The sequence below is a fragment of the Suillus clintonianus genome (genome assembly GCF_016758775.1).
Source record: "Suillus clintonianus strain FC179 chromosome Unknown DEU56scaffold_77, whole genome shotgun sequence".
NCBI classification, from domain to species: Eukaryota; Fungi; Basidiomycota; class Agaricomycetes; order Boletales; family Suillaceae; genus Suillus; species Suillus clintonianus.
The window spans coordinates 13034-39730 of NW_024539301.1; the positions used below are offsets into that span (position 1 = coordinate 13034).

Sequence of the window (26697 nt, forward strand, 5' to 3'; positions counted from 1 at the left end):
TAGCTCGCCTCTTGAGGTAGATATCCTTATGACTCCCCAGAGTTCGCATTCCTATTTCCTCACCCACAATGGTCCCTTTGCACTCTCACCTTCTCTGTACTCAGTTTTCCTTATCCGTTCCATGGACTACTACTGGTAGCTTATTATGTTGAGAACTTGATACCTTGAAACCTTGATCCCTCAACACCTAGATATCTTGTAGAGCCATAGACGTACCACTAGGCTTTTGTTCCGGAAGATCTGTCCTTGCATCAATTCTGTCTATTACAAGTTCTACCATTCCGCATCCACAGCGGTCGCATAGATCATAAGCCCGTAGGCTTGATTCCTTTGCATTTATTGTAGAGAGTATCTTTCAGTAGCAATCCCCTTGGGATGAGCATCCACACTCACACTCATTTGGATCTATAGTCTCTACTCATGGACTACTCAAGATTACTTTCTCACAGTGGAGGTAGTTGTGGTGGGCTGGGGACCTTGTAAACTACTGGCATGGGGTGAAAACTAAACATGGGCAAGGTATGCATAACCACAAAATGATCCTGCAGATGTACATGCACAGCACAGTGACTGTGGAGTTATGGGAGTGCTCATGCCCTTGAAACAGATCGTTTTGAGTGGGATAAACTATAATGACTACAATTCTACATACCAAGTGAAACTTTGAGCAGCCTGTTGAAGGGCATCCACCCTTTTCCAGAAGTGCTGAACACTGTGGGGCCGCTGAATCTTCGTGATCAGACCATAGATGATTGCAAAGACATATAGCCCTGTTGATTGGAAGCTTATCAATGGAACAATGTTCAGTTGGAGATTTTCAATCATAACAAAGTCATGAGCTCACCATGTCAATTGCATTTATAAATTCGAAACACCCATCTTTGCAGACCAGGCAACCATTACAAGGAGAGGGAGTCATAGTTATGCACAACCTGGTAACAGTTCAAAAAGCCTCAAATCACTGGGGAAAAAATAAGAAAGAATGATGGTGTTACAATCATCGTCACGTGTTACCCACATACCTTTTTCTCTTTGCATCTATTCTTGTTATCTTGACTGCTTATCAATATGCTCTATATGAACATTTTAGAATATGTCTATTATTGTTATCTCAACTGCTTATCAACATGCTCTGCATGAACTTTCTTAGAATATGTCTATGCCTTCCATTTCTGTACTATTACTAGCCTGGTCTGTGCACTCTTCTTATACTATATAAGTAGTGATACTTATGGTTGTATTCCTCACTTGAATCTACTGGGTTTTACCTGGAACACTCTGATCTACTAAGCCTCCAACTTAGTAGCCTTTTTGACTTCAGAACTCTAGACAAGTCCTCAGCACTTGTGCTAGTCAGAACCTACTTTGATCCTCTATGATCTGTAGAGTAGAACCACTCTCTCAACTTGATGAGTCGTTATCGACTCTTGAGAGTAGACTTATCCCAGTCGTAACAGATGGTGCACGGACCTGCACACTAGATCACAGACCTGCTGTTAAAAGACTCTTTGTGCCAGATATTAGATCAAACAGCAGAACACTGAGCAGTAGTCTTTCCATATTTGTTGTCTCAGGGCAAAGCATGTGCTCACATGTGGGACTCAAGCTACAGAAACCGAATTTGGTACAAAGCAGTAACACCAAACTAAGTTGAAGCATGTGCAGCATTCTACTGAGTCTGCTCACCTACAGAAGGCCTTGGACAGATTCAGGACACTGAAAGCTACTGACACATGAAAGTTTGAAGCCACATCATATGGTGCAGCTTTGGGTCATAAGAATATTGTGGGTGAGGAAATAGGAATGTGAACTCTGGGGAGTCACAAGGATATATACCTCGAAAGGCGAGCTAGTAGAATCATCCCTAAGGGATGCTACTGAGGCAAATCTCTCTAAATATGAGAGGAATCAAGGACCAGTGATTAGATATGCGAAGGCACACAAAGATGTGCAGATGCATAGGCAATGCGCACGCGTGATGTGCAAGATATGTAGAAAAGGCGGCTAGCGCACAATATGTGCCGGGTAGAAAGTCAGCAGCGGCAAACAATAAGGAATCTTCAGAAGATGATAGACAAGTCTCAATGGGACTAGAAAGATGATAGACAGATGCAGTGATGATATAAGCACTCTGCGCACAAACTCGGCAGAAAGCAAATACTGAGTCCCAGTAAGGGAAAAATATAAGTCCCTCCAATTGTGCTAAGTCCTCTAGGTATGTATGTAGCTATGCGCGCTCTCAGAATACTCAAGCACAAGGGAAGCAGATAGGCTGCGCGGAAGCGCAAAGGAAGCAGATAAGTATGTAGGGTCACGCCTACCTGCGGACAGGGATGAGGTCAATGTAGAAATGTGGGGATATATTTAGAGAGATCACTTCCTACAACAGGGATGAGGTCAATGTAGAAATGTGGGGATATATTTAGAGAGATCACTTCCTACAACAGGGATGAGGTCAATGTAGAAATGTGGGGATATATTTAGAGAGATCACTTCCTACAACGTGGAAAGATATTTGAGCACGAAATCTGAATTCCATCACCAAAGTTTGATTTATTCATCAAAGTTTGTATTTGCCACAAACAAACAATTATTTTTACATGTTGTCTGGCGGAACCCCCCATAATTCTCAGTGTACAGAAAGTCCATTGTGTGGATTTTACTCAATATAATTCTTTATATATTATCATTGAATGTCTTGCAAGTCAAGCCCAGTGAGAACTGGACCTCACCATATCAACGGAAAACAACGGAAATATTGGCAAGTTGAGAGCACAAGATTTCCGTAGATGACCATTGAAAATGGGACTTATAGTTGATTTTCTAGTGACACTATTCAACAGAGATATCACCATTTCACATTGATTCTCATATACAATATTTGCGCAGATTTGTGTAAATCCTTGGCTGTAGTCACACTGCACAATAAAATGACAGAAATTGCACAAAAACAATGCTGATATGCATTGCAAGCACAAATGAATGATAGATAGAACAAAAATAACACCTGCTCCATCCTCGCCTGCTGCTCCTGCTCGCTGCCCACCTGCTCCTTGCTGGCAGCCCCACCCGTATGAGCAATTGGGTAGCTCTGGGCCATCTAGGAATGGTGATGGTGAATCCCCCCTCCCACCATGAGTACACCGAGAAATGTGAGGCTCTGGAAGATATGGGTAGGGATGTGCATGGGTAAACCCCGGGGTATCACAGGTGCCACCCGTACCCTTACCCGGAGATGTACCCATACCCGCGCTGAGGGTATGGGTGTAGTGATGGGTACGAGGATATAACACCCAGGGTACCACCCATGGTGGGTATACCCTGGGGTATGGCATACTATAATGAAATACTACAAAAAATACTATGTATAATGTAGCTACTCAATGTGGTCCCAACCATCGTCGAGTGCTTGCTCATTAGCATCCTCGACATCAGGTAGGGAACTAATCTTGATGATGTCTTCCGTCTTGACGAGGTTGAGGCAGCTCCAATAACCGAGGCATAGGAGTGCTCGAGTAGACTGAGCCATCAGACGCGAACGCACGTGAGACAGAAGGAGGCGTCCCTTGCTGAACAAATGTTCAACATCGACTGATGTAGCTATTAAAAATAAGTCAGAATGAACCCATAAAGGAGGGCAAGCATGGACTCACCAGGTATTGTTAAGTAGTCTAAGGCCATATGAGAAAGGTGGGGATATACTGCACGGCGTTCGTGCCACCAGGCAATAGGATCAGGGACATCCTCAATATCAGCATTGAGGTAGCGCTTCAGTTCATCCCCCAGGTCAGTTGACTGGGGTGGCGCCAGTGCTGGCATATTGTCAAATAAATTCTAAAAGGTCAAGTTGTAGTTAATGAGCCGTGCAAACATAAAGAAAAACACATACCTCATGAGCCGTAGTATTTGACACCTCGGTATCATCATCGTTCTCTTGAATCCCCACCTCAAGGTATGATCGTTCAAACTTGTCGCGCACAAGTGTGGCCACAGTCTCAATCCAGGTGTCCTCCCACCGTGCGTTCTTGAAATAGGCCAATTTATGGCGTGGATGCAGTACTGTAGTTATAAATAAACAAAGGTCAGTATCATGATATTATTTAAATCAAAAAAAGACTCACCCATAGCAATCTGGTATACCTCAGACTTGTCCGTCAACTGGTAGTACTGGTTGAGTGTTCGTTTTGCAAGGCGAACAGCCGCACGGATAGAAGGGGAATATTTCCGGTTGTGTGAGTAGGTGGTGAGTCGTTCATCAATCAAATCCATTGCGGGAATAACCTTTGCAAGGTTAGGTGTCCCCCGCGAGAAAAACAAAGTGGCATCCTTGAGAATCTTGATTCAATGACATGTTAGTAAGCAATTTCCAGTAAGGCAAGTGACCCACGCCTACCTTCAGTACATCCTGCAACTGTCTGACAATCTCCCAATCACTGTCAACAAGCTCAAACTTGCGCAATCCTAGGTCACGCCGCTGAGTGACTGTGTCAATTGCTTCCCGATGGACAACAGCATAGTCCAGCATATTGAAGGTCGAGTTCCAGCGGGTGCAAACGTCCTGTGGCATATTCATTGGAGTCATTTGCAGGTCAAGGAGGATTTTGTGCCAGGCAGGAAGCAAGATGGTTGTGGAATTGATCAGTTTGTAGGAAAGCTTGTGCAGCTAGAGGGAGCCATCAATATTGAGGTACACTCAAAGTTTTGTTTTCGTCTTACCTTCAAAAGCACTAACTTTACTGGTCGTATATCTCTTTGCAGCTCAATTCATTCATCCTGGTCCAACAGTGCTACTTCATCCACCCAACCATCCTCGTTATCTGGCAACTCCTCATCTCCAACATCAACATTGCCTCTGGCGTCCTCACTCTCAACTTCATTGCTCAGATTAGCAAGCTCGGTATCACTTGTATCACTCGCCACATCATCGTATGTTTCTCTTGCAGGCTCGGCCTTCTTCGTTACATCGAACTCACAAAGCAGGGACTTGGCGATCAGATTCACGGTGTGCAAGAAGCACCGTGTGTGACTTGCTGCCCCCCCAAAGTCAGGAAGCAAGTCCTCGAGCCCGTCAACCATGATGTTGTTGTTCGAGGCATTGTCACATGTTACACTCAGTATCTGTGGAACAAGTTAGCAAGTAAGTTTTTCTACTAGACGCCTTGTACCTTGTCTGATATTCCAAACTCTTGTAGCATCTTTGCAAATACTGCAGCAAGTTCCGCGCCGGTATGGGACTGGTCAAGTCATCATGTCATTGTGTGTGGGCACCTCGTAAGTCTTTCAACATACCTTCCCCACTTCAACTATGTCTAACGGCAGACTCAGTGGGACTCCTTTGTGCTCGAGATGGACCGATACCACCACAAAGGCTCTATGGTTGGTGGAAGTCCAAGCGTCCATAGTAAAATTGAGCTTTCCCTCATGTTCCTGGTAAGTCAAGTCAGTTTCACGCATATTGAGCATTAAGTCACTAACTCTCAACATTTTAGCAATACATTGTCGAGTGCGCGCGAAAACAAGCCGTACATCACGCGATATGGTGGTTGGGGAAGGTAAGTAGTAATCTGGTCAGCCTGTTTTCATTAATGATTGAAACGCTCGGTCTTTGACTATCTCGAACGGTCGAAGGCTTTCAGACACCCAATGCACAAGCTCAGCTCTGCGTCATGTTAAATTTGTCTGGCTGAATAGTGTCAAAGACTTACTTGGTCTCAGCACGGGTGTGTTGACGGTTGGAGTATGTCACCTTCCCCTTCCCCTTGCGTGCAAAGGACGCCATTATTGATCCATCTCACAGGATTCCTAGAATGATTTTTGTGCGGACCTCGCTGGCATCCTTTGCGTCATCAGCAGCTTGCAGTACCGCATCACCCCAACACGATTTGACGTGCTTCCTCATATTTCCAGTGGACCAGGCATCTTTTTTGTCCAAATACCATCAGATGGTGGTCTTTGCATCCTCGCGCACTACACTTGAACTCATGGGCCCACCAACCATCATTCTCGATGATGTGTGGTGTTGGGTCAAAGAACACGTACACAGGTTAAGTCCATTCGTCCATTAACCGTTCTATATTTTTATTTATTAACGAGAACATTTGCTTGAACAAGGGTTCTCATACTTAGCTCATCAGCAGCACTCTCAACATCTGGGCTGGATGATCGGTGCTCAGCATCATTGTCGTCGTCGACCCCATCATATCAAGCAGCCTCTTCTTCCTCAGTCCGAACAATGGCCCTCTGTACTACTGGCGCTGGTGCCGGCTGTGGTGGAGGTGTTATTTCTTCCAAGGATGATCTGTTGCCAGAACCATCTCACTGGGTCGCCTTGGCCTTTTTGGATTTAATGGCCGCTGTGCTGTCTCCGCTTGTGTGGTGCTTCCGTTTCTTCGTTGAGGCACCATCAAGCTTCTCCTCGATAGCGGCTTTCACCTTGTCAGTCAATTTGGTGGCTCGTTTAGCAGTTTTCGAAAGCAAGTTGAGCTGCATGGTGTGTAGGCTGTAGGGAGCACTGACTATCATTCATAAATCTACGTAGCAAGTATCATTAGAGTTTGACAGCTGTACAGTAGTGGAGTTTTTATTTTCTTAAATTCTACATTCGTTTTCATGTGTCAACCCGAGGCAAGGGTACGGGTAAGGGTATGGGTAGGCTTGGACCAGACCCCCACCCATACCCCGGGTGTACCCACACCCGAGACCCGCGCGGGTTTCCAAAACCCACGCATATTGTTGGAAGAGAAGAGAGAGACCGCATGCTCGTACGCTCGGTGTTACAGCGGCCCCATCATTTTCTCATCATCATGCTTCTCCGATCTATTCCTGTTATCTCTGACTGCTTATCAACATGCACTGCATGAACATTCTAGATACTTCCGTCTATTCTTGTTATCTCTGACTGCTTATCAACATGCACTGCATGAACATTCCAGATAGTTCCATGATGTTCTTCTTGACTCCTTTCACTTCCATAGTCGGCCTGGTCCGTGCCTCCTTTGTCCATTATAAATACCGCAGTAGTTACGCTTGTATTCTCTAACTTGAATCTACTTGGTTCTCGCTGATACTTGATCATCTTCTAAGGAAGATACTTGATTCCGATCTAGCTCTTATAGAGACTAGTCTATACTCGAACTTCACTTAGAGGGAGAGCCCCTCAAGTGTCTGAACTGAACGTCGTAACACGAAGAACTCCTTTATTGGATTAGTTACGCAAGAACTATCCAAGTCGTAACACTCGGAGGATTAACCTCCGAGCTTCCTTTCCTTTTTGGTCTTCTTATCGCATCTTGCACCTACCACACCGCATGTTCCACCACTGGTATAGTTACCAGTGGTAGCTTCGTTCTTCTTGCTAAATCTTGTCATGCAGTAGATAAAAATGTCGCACTCAGACTTTATACCTCAGCGTTGTTTCCCCACTCGCTGAGGTATGTATTTACTCTGCTACTCGTACCTAACATAGCTAACATGTACGCTAGACTCCCGCTCTAGGTAAATAGAATGTTAGCGTTGTTTCCCCACTCGCTGAGACTCCCACTCTAGCCAATACATATCCCTAGATATGGGGTGTCATTCTGGTTCAAGAAGAGATTTGGATATGGTATAGTCCTGGGATGAAGCTATTATAAAGCAACTTGGGATGCGTACACTTACTAAGTCAAATATGCTACAAGCGATGTGCTTGATTGATTGATCAATATATCTGCAAATATACAAGAAGACATTGGCAAATTAGTGTGTTTGTTTTGTGTTTGCTCAACATATGTTAAATTCACGATTTGCGTAGCTTTGACAATATTTGATTTGTAAATATACCCGTCGTTTTGCGTCGATATATGGTGAGGTCCGGTTTTCACTGGGAGTCAAGGTTGACTCCAATGTATGGCGCTTAAGTCACGTGCAAGTAGTTGAACACGAGTGACTTGTCAAGCTCAAGGCTGGAGGGCAGACGCATGCCCGCAGTAGCCTGCAGCTGGCACTACAAATAACGCTGGCGACATTGAACCTGGGTTTGTACTGAAAATGGATTCTAGGAGAACGGTCTCCGATTTTTATCGTGGAGGTTCACCATCGACGCCTTATTACACAGCTCATCCATCCCCAGAACCTCAATCTGACGAAGAGCAGCAGCCAGTGGCAGGCCCATCCAAGCTCACGTTGGACCTACCCGTGTTCTCTCTTAACTCGAATACTGCTCTCCAGCCCTCCGATGATGAAGACGATGAGCACTCGAATCTACATTTGAACATCAATTTCAATCTCTCATTAGACTTCAGTCAAGCTACGCTGGGACACTCTCGCCCGCCTTCACCAGCACCAACCGCAGACTTTAGCATGATATCACCACCAAGCAGTCCTTCTTATGTTCAATACCACTCTCAGTTCCTTTCACCACCACAAGGACGAAACACCCTTCCTTTCTTTCGTACTTCTCCGACCCGCACTTCCACCCATCTACGAAGTCACAGTATAGCCTTGGGAAGCGGTACCAAACGCCGCGTTCGTCCTAATATCACAAAACTTTGGGAAAGCATATCTTCCCCATCTCCTCGGGGGAGCAAATCCTCACCTACGCTCAAACATCCATCTCCCATCCATAGGCACTTTTCTAGATCCTCGCCTAATATCTTGCGCGCGAGGCGCAAGATCAAACGTCCTTCGGTAACTGACGTATTTGGTTGTGGGTCCGGAGTGCAGGGTAATGTCAATGGGGGTGTAGACATAGACTACGGTGCACTAGACCCACTCGACGGCGAGGAAGGCGAACTCGTCGATCACGACGGTTATTTCGATGCAATCCAATGCGATCTGACAGGTACGTATTTCTCGTGTCCTGTTTATACAGAACTAACATTTATCATGTAGCTTCCCCATCTTCCTACACACACTCCGCTTCACCCTCACCCCTCACCACACCAACCTCGTCTCACCTCTGCCTCTTCCGACCTCACACCCCTTCCCAAGCCTACACCCTCTGTCCCACATCATATGCCTCAGCCTCCACATCCACTTTCACATCTACGCAATACCTCCCCCCCGCCCAAACATCCCTCCCCCTCCCCCCAGAACTCACCTTACATATCCTCTCCCTCCTTCCCGTGCGTTCAGTCCTAGCATGCATGCTCGTCTCCAGCTCCTTCTACACGCTAGCCAAAGATACAAGCGTCTGGTTAGGAGTATGGAAAGGCAGAGAAGGCCGTCCAAGAGTCCGAACCCGCACACCCCGTCAAAACCCATATAACTATCCTTATTCCCATAGCTTTTCATACGGACTGGGGCCTTTGGTAAACTACATGTCTTCCTATTCCTTCCCCCGAAATTCCGTCCCCAGTTTATCCTCTTCTTCCTCTGAAGACGACTCGGATTCGGATGTATCGTCGCTGCGTTACGCCCACGCAGACGAAGGTGTACATGGATTCCCGCTTCTTGAGGACTCCGAAGATGTGGAGGGAGATGGTCCTAGTGGGTGGGCTGTCGATTGGGATCGGATCGAAGCGTTAAGACACAGCGGACGCTCGAGGGGCGTGTTTATGGATGAAGAGGAATATGCGAACCGTACATCGATCCGCATCCCTTGTCAAGATCTGAGTTTAAGAAGAGGCACGAATCTAGGCCCTCTCCGCCTCAACTGGCACACCCTCTACCGCTCTCGTGCCACACTCGAAAAGCGGTGGCGAGATCCACGCGGCGAGCCTCGGGTGATGCGAATCGAGGGGCACGGCGATAGGTGAGTTTTAGTTCCATCTCCTCTCCTCTTTGTGTTTGAATTCAAGTTTGACTTTGATTGACGCACGCCCCACAGCGTCTACTGCCTTGACTTTGACTCGCGACGGATCATTACAGGATCTAGAGACAGAACCATCAAAGTGTGGTGTATCCGCACAGGCGAGTGTCTTGCGACGTTTGAGGCGCATTTGGGGAGTGTGTTGTGTTTGAAATTTGAAAAGGATTTTGATGCGAGGCGATCTTTTTCTCGCGGGGCTGGTCTTAATGGTGATGAAGAGCAGGGTGGTGCAAACGAGGGGGAAGAGGAAGAGGAAGAATCGCACGGTATAATGGTATCTGGGTCTTCCGACTGCACAGTACGCGTCTGGGACCTACACGCAAAACATCGCGGTTCGAGCATACGGGCAGACGTACGTGCGATTTTGCGGGGTCATTCTGGGGGCGTGTTAGATTTGAGGATGGATGAGAATTGGATTGTTAGCTGGTAAGTTCCCTCTTCTACCCATGTCTGATCCCCCAAAATCACATCTGATATTTTTATCGTCACGCTACCCATCACTAACCTCCTACCGTACTTAGTTCCAAAGACGCACTCATCAACGTCTACTCCCGATCCACGCTTACTTTACACGCCGTCCTACAAGGCCACGAAGGACCCGTTAACGCTATCGGTCTCGAAGGGGGGAGAGTGGTAAGCGCGAGTGGGGATGGTAGGATGATGTTGTGGGATGCTGCTAGTGGGAGGTGTTTGAGGGTGTTTGAGGGGCATGAGAGAGGGTTAGCTTGTATTGAGTTCAAGGTATGTTTCTTCCTTCTTTCCTTCCTCCTTCCTCCGTACTTTGACCTACCCAAAGTGTCGTCGTTGGTAATCGGTAGTTTACTAACCCAACCCCACCAGGACGATTTAATCCTAAGCGGCTCAAATGACTGCACCATCAAGCTCTGGCGCGCGTCAACAGGGGAATGTCTGCATACATTTGCGGGTCATACATTGTTGGTCCGTGCGTTGTGTTTTGATCCGAGGACTGGGTATGTGGTTAGTGCGAGTTATGACAGGAGTGTCAGAGTTTGGGAATGGAGGGAGCCTGCTGTTCCTGCTGTCGATGTTGTCCCTTTCTCTTCGCTCTCTTCTTCTTCGACCTCTTCTTCTTCCTCGTCGACTTCTTCCTCCACCTCGTCATTCCACTCGATGCATACCAGTACCTCGACGCACACCAGCAACTCGACACATGACCGTACCTCGATATACGCACATGACACAGACGGTGCAAGCGTAGTAGGCGTCGCAGATGGTGTGGTCGGGTATAGAAATTCGGGTATGAGCGAGAAGAGGGGTGTGGGGAGGTTGGTGAGGGAGTTTAGGGATTTGCACGCGAGTCATATCTTTGATGTCAAGTTTGACGTGGGGAGGATTGTTAGGTGGGTTCTTTTTTGGTGGTTTTTCGTGGGTTGGAGTTGGAGTCAGGTTTTGCAGTGTTACGTTTTGGTTGTGGCTTTTGGCCTTGATTTGCATAGTCTTTGGTTCTCGTTTCTTGTCCCCGACCTGTGGTTTGCTTGACCTATGGTTCTCGTCTGCTTGCCCCTTCTGCTCTTTTGGTTTTGTGTTGTCGACGCCCTTTGGTTCTTGGTCTTTCGGTTTGCTTGATCATTGATTCTCGTTTATTTTGCCTTGCCCCCGCTTTCTTCCCGTGGTTCTCATACTCTCAACCTCGTTTCCCCTCCTATTGGTGAAATGAAACCTACTGACACCATTTTCCTACAGTACATCCCATGACCAGAAGATCGTCGTTTTGGATTTCACAGACGGCATCGAAGGCGCTGAGATCTTTGTGTGATATAGGGCATCGGATTCCTTTCTCTTCATATTTCTCTCCATCCCGGGCCTGACCCAAACCCTCGGCGATACCCCAAGGATACGAGGACCCGACATCGAATTTATCTATTTATCACGCATCTTATATCCGTTTCGAGCATCTTGCATTGCAATTGGACTTGCCTCGTTCGTGTATCTAGCTATACCTCTAGTGTATGTATATTATATTTGGTGAACGTCATTGGTTTCGTCTTGCAATTGGCTGTTGGGGAACGTTGGCTGGCGGTGCCGCGCCGTGTTTGGCTGACTGGCTTACACTACCACGGACCAGTCGAGTGTGGCTACGTCAGAACTCTTCTCTCTTAATGACGTACTCAGACTGGTTACAAGTCTAGCTGGCGGTAGTCTCCCGTAGGCAGACCCTAATAGAAGATTGGAAAGAAGACTGTCGTTCATTAGGCTGATAGTATGACCATGTATCGGTAGCACCGACAGTTTGGCTGGCGGCACCGTTGGCCCTCCAGAGTTCAGAGCTTATCAAGAACTTCGGAACGACTGGTCTGGCTCTGAGGGGAGACTAGGTCCGATCGTTCTTCGAGTCTCCACACACGTACGTGGCTCATGGCAAGGGGTCCGCCGAGCCGGAAGCATCGAAAGATAAGCAACATTGTTCCAGACTCCACAGCAGAGGTCCGAGTCCGTGGTAGTATACTAAGCCAAGCCGGTATCGAGCCACATATCATCATGACAACTTGGTCGATCCCGAATTGCTGCCTGCGTCACCAGCACAAACTCAGAGCATCGATCTGTACCGATTTCATATCAGGTCGTCCGGATGTCGTGGAAGCCAGCCATTAATTTGATTCCGATCGACGTGACGTGCACCCGCATGCCATCATAGGTTCTAATATTCCGTAGCCTGGTACGTGATTGTCCGGGGTCCTGCCAGCATCCATACGCGCTGTATATGAAAACACACACGCACGAATTTCAGAAGACTCGGTGGAACACCAAACCCTCGAAGAGTCGAAATTATGGACCGCGATGGATACCAAATGCCCGCGACCACGGTCGACCACGGTGCTCGCACGCGACATCGACTGGCTTCTTAACTTCTTGAATCTTGGCAATATTTGCCACGAGGGTACTTGGTCATGGCGACTGTATTCGAAGTTCGAAGTTCGAAACTCGAAAACAGCTTTCTCAGTGAAAAATGGGCCAATCAAGATGTTCCATTCCAGCCCTTCATCCACGTGTGATCATCATGATCGGCAGGAACGACAAAGTGCCAGCACTGGTATTGACTTGGCACTGACAACGCAGGGGACGGTTCCACACAACGAAATATCGGAGCCGTAGTTGTGGAGATTGGCCTGATTGGCCTGGTGATGAAAGCGGGCGGATGTTTGGTACTTTTTGTGCCGGCGGCCCACTCAATCCCGGGTTTGAAAGGTCACTCATGTTTGATGGTAATAAAAACAGATTTCGGAGTGGCGGGCGGCGATGCCACCGGTCCTATATGCATGTAGCGTTTAGAAGATGCTGCTATTTTTTGGTACAGATGTGAGAGAAAGGTGGATGGTTTGGTACAGGATAATGATTCGATCGATACATACAACGAGTGACAAATCTGTCAGTTGAGTAGAGAAGCGAAGGGAACAAGGCATTTAAAAAAAAACGCTCTCCGGTCCCGAGTAATCAAGTGAGATGTGGGCTCATGCCCGTGACTAAAGGCATGATCATCAGCCGCGGTGGTATATCAAGCTAGATCATCATGCATTTTCAGTTAGGCTTAATGCTTCGACCTTCTTCATCTGAACGCTGATACGCTTGGCATGACCCAATCGCTGATTTTCAGGAGGCCGATATGGAAACTCGCTTGTCTGGGTCGATGTAAATCTATCCACGACAGCCCCGGGATCAGAGGTCGAAAGTCGGATGACCTCCTGCACAGGAACTGACAACTGCTCTTTCGGCTTGTTGATCTCCAGAAGCTGGGGATCAGATGAGTTGTGGATTTTCCAGTCCCCATCAGGATATGTCCCTTGATCGTATACATGGCTAGAAGCCTCGAGCGTTCCACCAGGATAGTTGCGCGCATAGATAGTAGGATCGCAAACACTGTGCGCGATTGTGGCGTGATCGTATAACATCGATGGACTCGTGGGCAATGGCACAACTGACATGTGTGGGCCGAAATACTTTGTTCCGTTGATCTCGTATAAGCCGCATGGCAAAGCGGATGTTTCACTAGATACCGGGGGCCCATCATTTTGGATGGCTGGCACCCTAATGCCGGTCGAAGGGAGTGGCAAGGGCAAGGGCGCAGGTGCTACAGGAATAGAACCGGGATGTTGAAATGCGCAACAAGCACCATCTGAACAATTCGGCCAGCGCGGGCATGGCGTATGAGCAACGTCTGTGAAATTGAAATTCGAGGTCATTCGGGGTCAACAGAATGGTAGAATGTGCACTAAACACGGACATAATGAATCGTCTTCGGGGTGCAAAAGCTGACATCCCGGGTTCATGCACATCCCTTGAATGTATGCCCAACAATACTCCCGTGTCGCCCCCATAGCAGTGTTATCAATACTCCACGGTTCCTTAGCACAAGCGGCACATCTAGGAGAGACATCCCGCCGATTTTGTATCTGGTCAGAACCCCGCGAAGATAGCAATGCTGCATCATGAATACTGTGAAAGGGTCAAAATCAAAACCCCGCCCATATCAGAAAGAAATGATGATATACAAGTTACAAGCATCGCCAAGGGGACACCTGCCCTGTGTTCTGACAAAGTGTTTGCAGACATTCGTCCTCCGACCCTTCGGCCGGACGATCACATTCTCTCGTGTGCCTGGGATGGGCGCAGGGGACAACGGTGACGGGGAAAATGGCGTTTCATACACAGGCGCAGCGTCTGTGGTGTTTGGTCGCAATGCTGACCATTTGAGCACGGGTTGTCTTGCAAAAGGTCTCAAGGTGTTGGATGGTGGAAACAGTACAGGGGGCGGGTGAATGAAGGTGCAATTAGTACCATATGCACATCGCCCCGCCACGAAGTTGCGACAAATTTTAGCTGGGTCGAAGAGTAAGTATCCGGGACATGTTATTAAGCGTAAACTTACTTCGATACTTTGAACGCGACGCCATGGAGAAGTGTCAACGAAGAAGATTATGATCAGATACGGCACCCTGGCAAACTGAGAGGCAGAGAGACTGAAGATTGAACTGCAGGTACGCAAGTTCAACTGGCAGTGGGGAGCTTATAAAGGTCAGCGACAGACTGCACGACAAAGGCTTTAAGATACACATGAGTGACATGCGATTATCAAGGACACCAAGGGCGACTTCGGCTTTTGTGCCTCATCGAACAAACGTATTGTGGTGGATGTTGGCAAGACCATCATTGAGCTGAAGCTGACCATAACAACTTGAAATGCCGCTTGACCAGCAAGTGTTAAAGCGATTGTGAGTTCAATGTGGCGGAAAGTACCCTGACAAGGTCCAGTTTTTGACATTGGACATGGTGAAGTTGACACGAGTACAATGTCTCGTTCATTCCAGTGGCGTCTTAGGTGCAGCACTTTGTTGACCGAAGCAGACGAGTGAGAGTTAACGCGTTAACGTTGAAACGACATGTGTACGTAATAAGGTCAAGGTTGTACCGTGATGCTTACTTAGCCCACAACAAAAGCTCACAAAGGATGTAAACTTGATGTAAACCACTAGAAAAATGCGTTTTGATGTCCCCTCGATATAAATTGTCAACCTCATGCCTTCCGTTGGGAGATGGGTCAGCCAATTAAATCATACACTAGAAACAACTCGAAGCCCGCATTTGAATTGCGTCGCGACGCCATCATGCCGTGGACACTCATCTTGTTTCAAACATAACAGCATGCTTTAGGTACTGGCAAACAAGAAGTCTCGCCACGTATGCATCACGGCATGCTGTTCTTCCGACAGAGATAGCATATACGAATGCTTATGGATTCATTACGATTCTCTTGTGACTCACCTGAACATTTCTGGCGCGGTCTGGCGTCCCGTCGGCCAAATCACATGGCCACATGGTATCGTCAGGTTATGACACTTCTTCCATGCGCAGTTGAGCTGACGAATGAAACAATCGAGATCTTGTGGTGATCTAGAACGACGAATCAATAATAAGTATAGCGGTGTAATACAGAGCTCCAAATACAATTAGTAGCAGCACAGTTTGCCAGAAAGCGATGGTGAGAATGGGATGGTATAGAATGTCCGACAGAATAATAATATGCTGACCATCCTCCCCAACTAGGAAGAGATGGTTATAATATGCACGAAACCAGGAATCTGGATGACAAAATTTCCTGAAAAATGGAAAGTCGCACCGTCGGCGGTTTTTTGAACGCCGATGGGCGACCTGCCATCTCAAAGTCATAGAGGCAGTGCTATGGCCTGAGATATCAAAGGTGCACTGTGACCAGACGGATTTACTATGTGATGCAAACGCTTGCGTGGCGGTAGATTTGAATCCTGAAAGTCTGTCGTCTTCTCAGGACCAGGTTCCTAACCAAAAGGTCTTCGCCACATACTATGTACGTCAACCTGACCACCCTCCTCCCAACTCCGCGAGTGCTTGCGCTCTGGCCTGTAGGATGGATCTCTTGATGATCGCATCTGCCCGGTAAATTCAGTGTCAAAAGGGAGTTCCAGAAAAACATCCTTACCTCGGATTGTGGGATTGCTTCAAGCGCCCCAGTAAATGACCCTGTCATATCAGGCTGACGCCAATCAACTCTGGGACTGTTTTGTGATGGCACCATGTCAGCTGAGGGTCTCCGGTCGACAAGATGATGAGACGAATATGCATGCTGCAGCGGAATGAGCGGTGTATCTCGGGCAATGTGAATTCCAAACGCACTTCTTGCTGACTAGACGAATCATCGTGGGGTAATGATGACTGTCGCGAGTAATCTTGAAGAGGAAATAAGATTATAGTGGACAAAAAATAAATGCTCCAAATAAGATCCTACCTGTTGAACTCTGAGTTCTGGATAGAAGCGCCGTCACTGGCAGGAGTTTCAATAAACGGGATAGTGATGCTAGCGCTGTACAGTACACCCACTGAGTTCGTCACGATGCTGTTCTGCGGCGTTGACATCCCGCCTAGCACGGGCTTCCGCGTCCAGACAAACATTATACCGTTGAAACGCATCTTGTGTTTGTGACTGCGCGCGTGCTAGCGTTGCCCGTGCTTCTTGAAGGTATTGGCCTTATTAAGAACTTTAACGTGGAAACATGAGGAGAGCTGATGAATGCAACGAACCAGATGACTGCGCGTCTTGTAATAGCTGCTCATACGTTGCTGTTGAAGGGGACGAGGATGTTCGAATGACATGTGGACGAGATGTGCCTGGTGACTGCACGTAGTTTGGACTTGAAACATTTGAACCACTTTCTGCAGGCAGGGAGTCAATATGACTGCGTGATAGTACTTGGGAGCGATCAACGCGGCTGACCTGGCTGCAATCGAGCGATATGATCCACTAAACTGGAGGGCGGATAACTCCCTTCAGATAGCTCAGGCGTTGAGACCTCCATGGAGTCGTCGATGTGCGGAAGCTGAGGAGCGTTTGGACCAAGGTGTCGCAAGCGGGGGTTGTGGGGGATGCCTGCGTTGTGTCGCTCAATAAACTTCCTCAGAAAGGCGAGCTCAATGTCGTCAGGCATCACGTATGGGGGGCCTTGAATGTCGCCTTTCTGCATCAGGACCTCTAAATGTGACATTGTCTTATCCTTGAGCTGTTGCAACCACTCATGCAATTCCATGTGGTCTTGGTCTGCGCGAGCGTCACTGCCGTCAAGAGCGTCATGTCAACAATAAAGCATGTCTGTAAATTATCATTGACAAACTAGTCTTGACGTCTTCTCGCTTTTCTCCAGTAGGTTTTTGTTAATTTCAGGGCGCGGTTGACTTCATTATCGAGGGTTCGATACCAATCGCTTGAACGTCGGTTTAGCTTCACCGCCAGCACGCCGGGCTGAACTCGTAGCTGGAGCACACAACGACCCTCGGCATCAGGAGGGCCCAAGGCACCCTTTTGACCTTGATTGCCCCTGGTGGCACCACGGGATACGTTGCCAAGTTCTGGCCATGGGAGGTCGTCGGATTGCATGTTCACTAAATGATTGATACTCGGTCTAAGGAGTGGCGAAGTTGAGGAGTGTTGCAAGAGTGGAGATAAAAACTCGTCCAAGATAATCATGCGGCAGGCTTATAATTGAAGGTGTCTTTTCTATGCAACGTAGCGATGCGGCTTTCACCATACGCACTGCCTCGGTTAATCCAATCAGTATTCGCTGGGTGACATGTCAACATACTCATGTCAGCAGGGGTGACATCTGGCACATCAAAGTAGATCTAAGTTCAAACGTTCAAGCCAGGTCACCCTCGTTGGCGGATTTTCGGACTGCTCTCACGTTTATATATCATCGCGACGCTGGCCGGTGTCCTGATATAGGTATGGTTGTGATGAGAGAAGAAACGGCAGCTATGATTACAAGAATAACGATGAAGGACAACGACAGAAAGAGTGCCATTGGGTACCCATCCATACTGGGGTTGACCCCTGCAATCACCCTAAATCCCAATTGCGGTGCCACGACAGCCGCGAGATAACTCCTGGTCCAATCGAGCATTCAGGTCTCGATTGACTTTCAAATTTGTCATGTGGAGAAATCCACTCCCTGCGCCAGTGGTGCAGCGTCGGAAAAATTCACCGTGCATGCACTCCAGCGAACGTACTGCTTCCAGGCGTCTCCGCCGGATTCGCGGCCCCTGAAATATAGAAGTCAGAAGAGAAGCAGATCTGGCTGGAGATGTCCTTACCATCCGGTGCTCTATAGGTGAGAATGGGCGCAATTAGGCTGCGAAGGTCGATCATTCAGAACAGAAGCTATGACAGACCTTATTGCCTCCAAATGCGGCACCTATTTCGGCGCCGCTAGTCCCAACGTTGACCTGAAATGTTTCGTTACAATAGGACTGTGCGTCCCAAAACCAAATGGACATACATTGACAATGCCGGCGTCTGAACCTTCGGGCCCAATCCACTTGCCAACATTCCGAAGGTCTCTGGTCCAGAGGCTGCTAGACAGTCCTTGGGGAACAGCATTGTTCCATTCAATGGCCTGCTCCAGCTCATCAAACAAGCAGACGTTCAGGATAGGTGCGAACGTTTCAGTACTCCATATCTTATCGGCAGGATCCGTGGTCTTTGGAACTGAAATCGTAGGTTGAACAAAATTACCCTGGCTCAATGCCGCATGATCGTATTTCTTTCCACCAGTAAGAATGTCAGCACCGGATTGGCGAAGTCGCTGCACAGCGTCGCTGTAAATTCCAACAGCTGCACGTGTATGCAAAGGTCCGAGCAAAGTGCCTTCTACTAGAGGGTCTCCAACGCATATGGTACCGTATAATTTCTGAAGTGCGTCGAGGAATTTCGGCGCAATGGAACGATGGAGATACAGTCGCCTGGTCGATGTGCACCGTTGACCAGCAGTGCCAATAGCACCAAAAAAGACAGCTGGAACAGCTAATGACATATCTGCGTCTGGCATGATGATTGCGGCTGATGGGACGTTATTAGAAAACATCCTCGTGGTCCTTCGGAGCAAAGAAATTACCATTGTTCCCGCCCAACTCCAGGATGCTTTTGCCGAATCTAGATTGAACAGCCTTGCCAACGACCCTGCCTACGGCCTCACTGCCTGTAAATGAAACTAAAAATTTTGCATTCAATAAACACCCCGCGCCGCTTGAATACAAAAACTTACCAAGGGGTATATCCCGGCTTTCGACGATAGCTTCTCCGACATCCTTTCCACCCGTGATGAGAGTAGACACGGCGCCAGGGAGGCCGTTCTTCTCTAACACACGCGCAATGATCTTTGTGATGGCAATGGAACAAAGCGGGGTGCTCGGCGAAGGTTTCCAAACGTTCGCATTCCCAGCGGCGACTGAAAGCGAAAAATTCCTAGATTCAATTACTCAGTTAGGTCTCCCGCCAACCATAGGAAGTCGTACCACCCATATACTGCCACCGGAAAATTGAACGCGGTAAGCACGCCGACGACGCCGATGGGGTTGGGCACTAACAAAATAGTGCATGAGCATAGCATGTCGTAAGTCGAATTTAACTGCGCATTTGACCTTCCAAGATAGTGTGACCAGGTCTTTCAGATGCCACAACCCTGCCGTTCATCATTCGAGATAAGCCCACCGCGTAATCGCACTCAAAGGATCAAGGGTTTCAAGATCAGCATCGAAAGAAGCAAAAGAACCCGCACAATATCCACAAATTCCTGGACTTCCCCAATCCCTTCTGTTTTGATTTTTCCCATTTCAAGGGAGACCAGTGCCCCGAGAACGTCACGCTAGAAAACAATGAGACTACCTTTGGAGGTACGACATTTCGTGGAAACAGGGGCTCTATACCTTCGCGGAAAGTGCTTCCCTAATCTGTCGTAAAAGCTCGCCTCGCTTAGGAGCAGGGACCATCCTGAGATGAAGATAAGCTTCCTTCGACTTCTCCAGCGCTTCGTGCAGCTCATGAGGTGTCGCCTGTAAGATATTATGTTACATGCCAGACACCAGTACGCAAGAGTACGCAGTGAGCCTACTATGTACTTACCGAACGAACACGGGCAAGTACCTCCCCAGTCGTGGGACACACGCTTTCCAGTATTTCTCCAGAGCCAGACCACTGTCCGTCATAAACGCCTGGGAGTTCTGCAGCACCAGCAGGGATGTCAAGTGCTGAAAGGATAGTCGATGCGCGCGTCGACAAGCTCCGTGCGCCTCGGAGAGTGCAGACTGCGTGGCGCGACAGTATCATACCGTTCAACCTGGAGAAGGTGTGCTGTAGTAAACCAAAATGTTTATGAATGCTGCAGTCTACAGTCAAGCAGATTGCGGCTTTGTGGGTGACCAAAACGTTAGTGCAACGTTGAACGTTGAGTTCTAAATTTTGCTAAAGACAATGCCAAGAGATGGAACTAGATCCGTGTGGTGTCACGTGATTTAGTGCGATCCGTTACAGCCAAAATTTTCCATGCGGAGCACAGCTGAAGCGCCGAAGCGTGCATAGTATGAGAACGGATAGGATACACAATGGGAGCGAACACGAATGAGATCGCATAATTACCACACAACGAGTTTCTAAGCGGTGAGCTTTCGCAGATCTATCTGTCCATTAATAGACTATAATGACAACTTGAGACCCATCCAGAACCATAGCCCACGGATCTCATTGAGATGATGCAGTATGTAGCAACCAAGAACACTGACAGGGGTGGATAGTCGTGGATGCACTAATCTCACAGCCTGCCTGAGCCTCCCGACGGGTTGAGTATAACTCTCCGGTCCCTGAACGGCTGTGAGTACTTCCCGTATTGAGAGGCAAAGCGATGAGATGCACCTATGGGGATCGCATTAGTGTCAAGGGCAGTGATGCTGATAATGTATGTACAAGATGCCCTACGTCGGTGTTGTGATCATAGGCCCTTGAAGAACGAAGGGTCCGCATCAATCTGGTTCCGCGCCTTTTTGCTCCTCCCCGCTAATGCATTTTTGCTGCTTTTCGATTTTCTTTTCTTCTCCTTCAAGGAGTCCCGTACGTCATCGTCACTGTCAGAGGCTTCGATTACTGATGCAGTGCCCTCGGGAGGTGCTTGGGTTTCGACATCAGCTCCGTCGGGTTCCTGCGGGTCTATGTCCGAGGCCTGAATAATTTGTACATTTTCGGAGTCCTCAACCTCTTCACCCTCCTCGTCTTCAAAAACGGCCCTGAGATCTGTCATCTTAAGCGTGTCATCGTGACCTGCACTACCGACCCATCTTCCCTCCCCACCGAGATCGACTGCAATTCTTTCGATGGGAAAAGATCCGTGGTCAGCGACAACTCCAAGGAGCTTGGTAGGAAATAGCTGCACAGCCCTCAGAAGACCGTCCGACGATCCCGTGAGGATGGTGGAGTGAGAGGACGGGTATGACGACGGTAGCGTACAAAGAGCATCAATCGACTGAGGGTGCCTGCAACGACGATGAGAGAGGTGTTCAGTGAAGCATCCAGTAACAGATGGTTTTTACCCAGGAACTCTGTCGACACAGTCTGCCCACCCATGGCTACGATTAAACACGGACAGAATCCCCGTCTGGGTGCCGACTACTACTTTGGACCCGCTGTTAACCCAGCATTTTGCATGCGCGCAATGAGCATGTGTAGATACATGTGTAGGGGAAAGTACCTTCGAATAGCAACAATAGAGAGCAACTCATCCTCCTGATCCTCGGACTGTGCCACCGGTTCCGGCTTCTTTCCACGTACATCAATCACTGATAGTGTGCCATCGCCGCTTGATTATCGCACACGAGTAAAAAAATAGGAGTGTTGGAATCTGGAGGATACTGTTGCTATGGCTTGCTTACCTGGTTGTGATGAGGTGCTTCTTGTCGTCCAACCAAAGGAAATCAGAGATGAAGTCATAATGATGGGTATAACTTCGAATGGGATCAGACTTTCGAGGGTCCCACAGCTATCCACAAAAGATAAGTAAGAAGTTGATCGTGGCGTATCAGTCAGAATCGGCTGACCTTGATGACCCCGTCGTCATCACCAGTGCTTAGCATGTGGGGCATGAGGTGTTTAATGCGATTCACTGGCGAACTTTAATAGGCACTGCCATCAGCTTTCTCAACGAATCGTGGGGTCACATAAGGGAATCGCTGACTCACTCGTGGGCATTTTTGCGCGTTTCACTGACCGTTCCAGTAGTTGTATCGATCGTGCTATATGTCTTTAGTACAATGTATAATGATCCAAATATCATATTAGACCATACAAAATAGCCTTTGCCTTTCCGGTTGCCCAAAGACGAGAGCCATCCTCGCTAGTATCCAAGCAACGGCAAGAACGCTTGGAAGGCCTTAAAACGAAACTTTCTTCATGTCCTTGTTCATCATACCGAAACGCCTTGACCTTTCCGTTGAGAAGGCCGGTATATACAGTCGAATGCGTGGGATGAAATGCGAGGTCGAAAATCTGAGATCCAACTGGAATATCCGGCATGAAAGTAACGTGCACGAGCTTCTCGTAGCTACGTTAAGCTAGACTTCAGGTGAGGACAAGCAGTAAGCCAACTTGAATCTAAGTTTCGCGGTCATGAATTGAATGCCGTATCGTGGGACCGATATTAAAGGACAGCGCTGGTCTCCAATAATGCCGGGCTAGTCTTGCGGTCCAGCCGGTGGTCTAGATGTCGGGATAAATCATTGCGCCTGTTTACTCTGCACAGCGTCCTAAACGTTTCATCTGCGTCGGTCAATGGGGGAGAGAAAATCCCTCATATGAACCCATGGCCTCTATATCTTGTTTCTCAACCATAATCGTTTTATTCGCAATAATATGTCTCGCCCAGTCAGTCACACTACACGCTGGTCTCAACAACGCCCTCTCTTACGGTGCCGACACTAAAGTGGTTAGCGCTCGACATTCAAGCAGGGCATCGTTTGCGGAGGATAAAGAGGATGTAACCCTGCTCGATGTCGTTCTCGTTGCCTCTGTTGATGGTCGATTCCACGCGCTCAACCGTACCTCTGGACAGAAACTCTGGTCCATGTCCCATCCTGCACACGAAGCCCCGTCCAGCCTTGCGCCGCTCGTTCGTACTAAACATGCCACCTATGACTCCGACTTGACGGACGATGACGACGCCCATAATGAGGTGTACATAATCGAACCACAGTCGGGCGACATATATGTGATGGCTACCCCCAGCAGTAAACTCCAGCGCCTCTCTTTTTCCATGGCACAGCTTGTCGAGATGTCACCCTTTAAATTCGCCCGGGATGACGACGAACGGGTTTTCGTGGGAAAGAAAGAGACATCCCTATTGTCCATAGAACTGGAAACCGGGAAAGTCAAGGCCATTAATGCTGAGTGCCCTTGGGACCCGTTTGAAAATTTCAGCCATAAAGAGGAGCTTGACCTGGATGAGCTTGAAGATTATATGCCAAACAAGGAGAAAGTCATTCCGACAGAGGTCTTTATTGGACGTACCGGTAGGTGTTCATTTCTTTCATTAGTAATTGCATTTAAACACTATTTCCTCGCAAGACTACCAACTATCCATTTTCACCCGCTCAAATACCCCCAATGGTCGGAAGGTTCCTATACAAAATCTGTCTTTCTCCACATATGGTCCCAACAATCAGGACAACGTCTTGCAAGCGGCGTACCGGAAGACGCAAGACAGCACATACATCGACTCCCTTCCCTCTGGCACAATAGTTTCACTCAAAGCACATGAAAATGACTCCACAGGTCCATACTCTCTGCAGAAAGCGCAGTTCATGTGGACAAACCATTTTGATAGCCCCATGTGAGGAATGTCGTGCGTATCACCGGAATGTTTCTAATATTTCATTCAGAGTGGCTGTATTTGATGTTCTGTCAAGCGCTCAGAAACCAGATCCATTCGTCCTCTTGCAACCTCGTCCTGACATTTTGCGCGGATCAGATGTCTCCTCGCTTGACATCAACACAGCTTATGTTGGACTCGTGGAAGAGACAAAGTCACTCTACGTAATGGGTGTGGACCACTTCCCGCTTACCGCATTCGGCGATACCGAATTCAACCACAAACTCATCGAGTCTGTCGACGGTATCACTCGGCGGCGCAAGCTAGTAGAGCTATGCGAACGTGATCCAGGCAATACCCGCTGCCTCACGGGTAAACACCATCTTGATTCGTCTTTGAATAACAAACAACTCCCAGGTGTTCCTGGTGCGATGCTGCCTCCTGGCGACAACTTGAATCAACCAATCGATGTCATAGAGGCCATACCCACCCTGTCAGATCCCAGGGACAACACATCCGTGACCGTACCAGGCTGGATGCCGTGGTCGGGCACTAGCTCTGATGCACATACGAAGGTCATCGGTCCAGCATCCCCCATTTCTACCATTGGTTCCATGTTGCTTGCCACTGCCTTTGCAGCTGGGTTTATATTCCGGTCAAAGCTTCCCCGCGTGAGGCTTCAGATGGCGCCCGCTACGGCGTCTGTTCCAAGTGGAAAGACGGATTCAGATGCGACAACACCGCCTCCTCACCCGGATACCCCTGTCACACTCGCAATGGAGATATCCCCGGTTCCCTCCAAACCCGCACCAGTTACCATCAACTCAGGACCTGCGTTATCACCAGACGACACCCCTTCTCACGTACTGCACCCCACCACCCATTTCGCAGAGCTTGAACAACCTGATACCCCCAGCATGGCAGTGATTGATATTGGAGATGCAGAGGATAGTGACAGGGAGAATGCAACGCCGAAGAAGCGCCCTCGACGTGGGCGCAGAGGCAAGAAAGGAAAGGGCACAGGGGTAGCCGTCAATGGCATGGGGGATGATCTGGATGACAGGGATGCTAACGGCCATGTTCCTGAGGTTGTGGTCAAAGACAACCCGAATACCCCTTCTCCCACACTCGTGGTGCCTCAGACGCCGCAGGCCGCCACATCTTCCCTGGTCGTGTCCGATACTATACTAGGTGAGTATTGATCATGAAATATGTCTTATCTGTTAACACGTCCAAGGTTTTGGCTCTCACGGAACGGTTGTATACCAAGGCTCCCTCCAGGGGCGTGCAGTAGCTGTTAAGCGCCTCCTGCAAGACTTTGTCACTCTCGCCTCCCGCGAGGTTGATATTCTTCAAGAATCGGACGATCACCCAAATGTCATTCGATACTACTATCAAGAAGCCCATGCTAATTTTCTCTACATTGCTCTCGAACTTTGCCCCGCCTCCCTCGCCGACGTCATTGAGAGCCCTGACCAGTTTCGCGAGATATCCAACTCATTCGACCCAAAGCGTGCCCTCCGTCAGATAGCATCCGGGCTCCGCCACCTGCACTCACTCAAGATTGTCCACCGCGATATCAAACCCCAAAACATTCTCATATCTGCACCGAAGAAGGGCGCGTCGGGAAGAGATGGCGGGCGGAGGATGCTCATCTCCGATTTTGGCCTATGTAAGAAGCTCGAGGTAGACCAAACGAGTTTCCTGCCGACAGCACATGGCGCCATGGCTGCGGGCACCGTCGGATGGCGAGCGCCTGAAATCCTGAGGGGGGAAGTGAAGCTTGACGACTCGATGAGTGATGACCATTCACAATCATCACGAGGTAGCGTCAGCACTGCAGTGAATGGGTCAACATCAGGCAAGCCAACGAGACTGACTAAGTCCGTTGATATTTTTGCGCTGGGGTGCCTATTTTACTATGTCCTCACTAACGGCTTACATCCATTTGGGGATCGGTTCGAGCGGGAGGTCAACATTCTAAAAAATACCAAATCCTTAGATGGCCTGAAGCAGTTCGGAGAAGAGGGCTCGGAGGCGGTAGATTTAATTACTAAAATGCTAGATCCTGAAGCCTACAATAGGTACGTTTCTCATCTATGGTCTATTTATGGGGTTTATCATCTGTCTAGGCCCGTCACGGCATCATGTCTTCTACATCCCTTTTTCTGGGACTCAGGACGTCGCTTAAACTTTTTACAAGACGCATCAGATCGCTTCGAGATCATGTGCCGAGACCCCCGTGACCAAAACTTGATCATCCTCGAAACCGGCGCTTTTGATGTCCTTGGTCAAGATTGGCATGCACGGTTAGACAAGGTTTTTATTGAGAACCTGGGCAAGTACCGGAAGTACGACGGCAAGTCTGTGCAAGATTTACTAAGGGCTCTGCGAAATAAAGTGAGTCAAATCGTGTACTTTTTTTTTTCTGCCAGAAGCTAATGTGCACTTGAAGAAACACCATTATCAAGATCTCCCAGATCATGTTAAGCGGCATCTAGGACCCATGCCAGAAGGCTTCTTATCCTACTTCACCCGCCGTTTCCCCAACCTCTTCATGCATGTGCACGGCGTCATATCCAACACATCCTTATGCCACGAGTCCATGTTCAGGACATATTTCGAACTGGTCGATTAATATGCTGTCTATAGTTATCCGTCTGATCGAGGAGTGGAAGTCCACGATCTTGCTTGTCTTTGTATTCGCCTTTGCATATTTATTTTACATCACATCCAACCTCA

General features: G+C 48.3%; 6 protein-coding genes across 6 annotated transcripts; 2 read left to right on the forward strand and 4 right to left on the reverse strand.

The window, feature by feature from the left end:
• Nucleotides 1-7814: 7814 nt before the first annotated feature.
• Nucleotides 7815-11798, forward strand: DEU56DRAFT_822006 (WD40-repeat-containing domain protein). The gene is made up of 6 exons (XM_041354129.1): nucleotides 7815-8818; nucleotides 8869-9730; nucleotides 9806-10213; nucleotides 10309-10528; nucleotides 10628-11148; nucleotides 11492-11798. Exons 1-6 carry the CDS (start codon nucleotides 8026-8028, stop codon nucleotides 11562-11564), a joined length of 2877 nt encoding a protein of 958 aa, XP_041205047.1. The 5' UTR covers nucleotides 7815-8025; the 3' UTR covers nucleotides 11565-11798.
• A 1221-nt stretch (nucleotides 11799-13019) lies between these two features.
• DEU56DRAFT_822010 (uncharacterized protein) lies at nucleotides 13020-15166 on the reverse strand. Its single transcript, XM_041354130.1, has 4 exons — nucleotides 14673-15166; nucleotides 14296-14623; nucleotides 14028-14239; nucleotides 13020-13961 (listed from the first exon to the last, which is right to left on the reverse strand). The coding sequence occupies exons 1-4, from the start codon at nucleotides 14695-14697 to the stop codon at nucleotides 13315-13317; spliced, it is 1212 nt and encodes a 403-aa protein (XP_041205048.1). The 5' UTR covers nucleotides 14698-15166; the 3' UTR covers nucleotides 13020-13314.
• An 884-nt stretch (nucleotides 15167-16050) lies between these two features.
• Nucleotides 16051-17831, reverse strand: DEU56DRAFT_822017 (uncharacterized protein). The gene is made up of 8 exons (XM_041354131.1): nucleotides 17446-17831; nucleotides 17052-17386; nucleotides 16859-16990; nucleotides 16658-16804; nucleotides 16566-16601; nucleotides 16454-16506; nucleotides 16260-16403; nucleotides 16051-16209 (listed from the first exon to the last, which is right to left on the reverse strand). Exons 1-8 carry the CDS (start codon nucleotides 17796-17798, stop codon nucleotides 16099-16101), a joined length of 1311 nt encoding a protein of 436 aa, XP_041205049.1. The 5' UTR covers nucleotides 17799-17831; the 3' UTR covers nucleotides 16051-16098.
• A 165-nt stretch (nucleotides 17832-17996) lies between these two features.
• Nucleotides 17997-20561, reverse strand: DEU56DRAFT_822025 (NAD-aldehyde dehydrogenase). Its single transcript, XM_041354132.1, has 11 exons — nucleotides 20229-20561; nucleotides 20033-20158; nucleotides 19885-19971; nucleotides 19748-19829; nucleotides 19622-19688; nucleotides 19372-19571; nucleotides 19222-19317; nucleotides 18607-19166; nucleotides 18500-18553; nucleotides 18422-18432; nucleotides 17997-18370 (listed from the first exon to the last, which is right to left on the reverse strand). Exons 1-11 carry the CDS (start codon nucleotides 20430-20432, stop codon nucleotides 18259-18261), a joined length of 1599 nt encoding a protein of 532 aa, XP_041205050.1. The 5' UTR covers nucleotides 20433-20561; the 3' UTR covers nucleotides 17997-18258.
• A 54-nt stretch (nucleotides 20562-20615) lies between these two features.
• Nucleotides 20616-22664, reverse strand: DEU56DRAFT_891806 (WD40-repeat-containing domain protein; the record flags this gene model as incomplete). Its single annotated transcript, XM_041356304.1, has 8 exons — nucleotides 20616-21014; nucleotides 21066-21628; nucleotides 21686-21778; nucleotides 21844-21951; nucleotides 22025-22131; nucleotides 22190-22262; nucleotides 22331-22384; nucleotides 22438-22664. 7 exons carry the CDS (start codon nucleotides 22662-22664, stop codon nucleotides 21091-21093), a joined length of 1200 nt encoding a protein of 399 aa, XP_041205051.1. The 3' UTR covers nucleotides 20616-21014; nucleotides 21066-21090.
• Nucleotides 22665-22950: 286 nt separating this feature from the next.
• On the forward strand, nucleotides 22951-26593 carry DEU56DRAFT_915970 (uncharacterized protein; the record flags this gene model as incomplete). Its single annotated transcript, XM_041357807.1, has 6 exons — nucleotides 22951-23656; nucleotides 23712-23976; nucleotides 24026-25146; nucleotides 25193-26039; nucleotides 26088-26355; nucleotides 26411-26593. 6 exons carry the CDS (start codon nucleotides 22951-22953, stop codon nucleotides 26591-26593), a joined length of 3390 nt encoding a protein of 1129 aa, XP_041205052.1.
• Nucleotides 26594-26697: the final 104 nt, after the last annotated feature.

Excerpts from the sequence above, each read along its gene's own strand:
- DEU56DRAFT_822006 (XM_041354129.1), top strand. The coding sequence starts at position 8,026 with ATGGATTCTAGGAGAACGGTCTCCGATTTTTATCGTGGAGGTTCACCA. Across the intron at positions 8,819-8,868 it reads AATCCAATGCGATCTGACAG|CTTCCCCATCTTCCTACACA; the intron begins GTACGTATTTCT and ends TTTATCATGTAG. Across the intron at positions 10,214-10,308 it reads GAGAATTGGATTGTTAGCTG|TTCCAAAGACGCACTCATCA; the intron begins GTAAGTTCCCTC and ends TACCGTACTTAG.
- DEU56DRAFT_822017 (XM_041354131.1), bottom strand. The coding sequence starts at position 17,798 with ATGATTATCTTGGACGAGTTTTTATCTCCACTCTTGCAACACTCCTCA. Across the intron at positions 16,805-16,858 it reads ACAAGACGCGCAGTCATCTG|GCCAATACCTTCAAGAAGCA; the intron begins GTTCGTTGCATT and ends GTTCTTAATAAG. Across the intron at positions 16,210-16,259 it reads AAGCAATCCCACAATCCGAG|ATGCGATCATCAAGAGATCC; the intron begins GTAAGGATGTTT and ends TTTACCGGGCAG.
- DEU56DRAFT_822010 (XM_041354130.1), bottom strand. The coding sequence starts at position 14,697 with ATGGCGTCGCGTTCAAAGTATCGAA. Across the intron at positions 14,240-14,295 it reads CTTGGCGATGCTTGTAACTT|TATTCATGATGCAGCATTGC; the intron begins GTATATCATCAT and ends ACCCTTTCACAG. Across the intron at positions 13,962-14,027 it reads CCCCGAAGACGATTCATTAT|ACGTTGCTCATACGCCATGC; the intron begins GTCCGTGTTTAG and ends TCAATTTCACAG.
- DEU56DRAFT_822025 (XM_041354132.1), bottom strand. The coding sequence starts at position 20,432 with ATGATACTGTCGCGCCACGCAGTCTGCACTCTCCGAGGCGCACGGAGC. Across the intron at positions 19,830-19,884 it reads TCCAGGAATTTGTGGATATT|TGCGATTACGCGGTGGGCTT; the intron begins GTGCGGGTTCTT and ends TGATCCTTTGAG. Across the intron at positions 19,689-19,747 it reads TGGTCACACTATCTTGGAAG|TGCCCAACCCCATCGGCGTC; the intron begins GTCAAATGCGCA and ends CTATTTTGTTAG.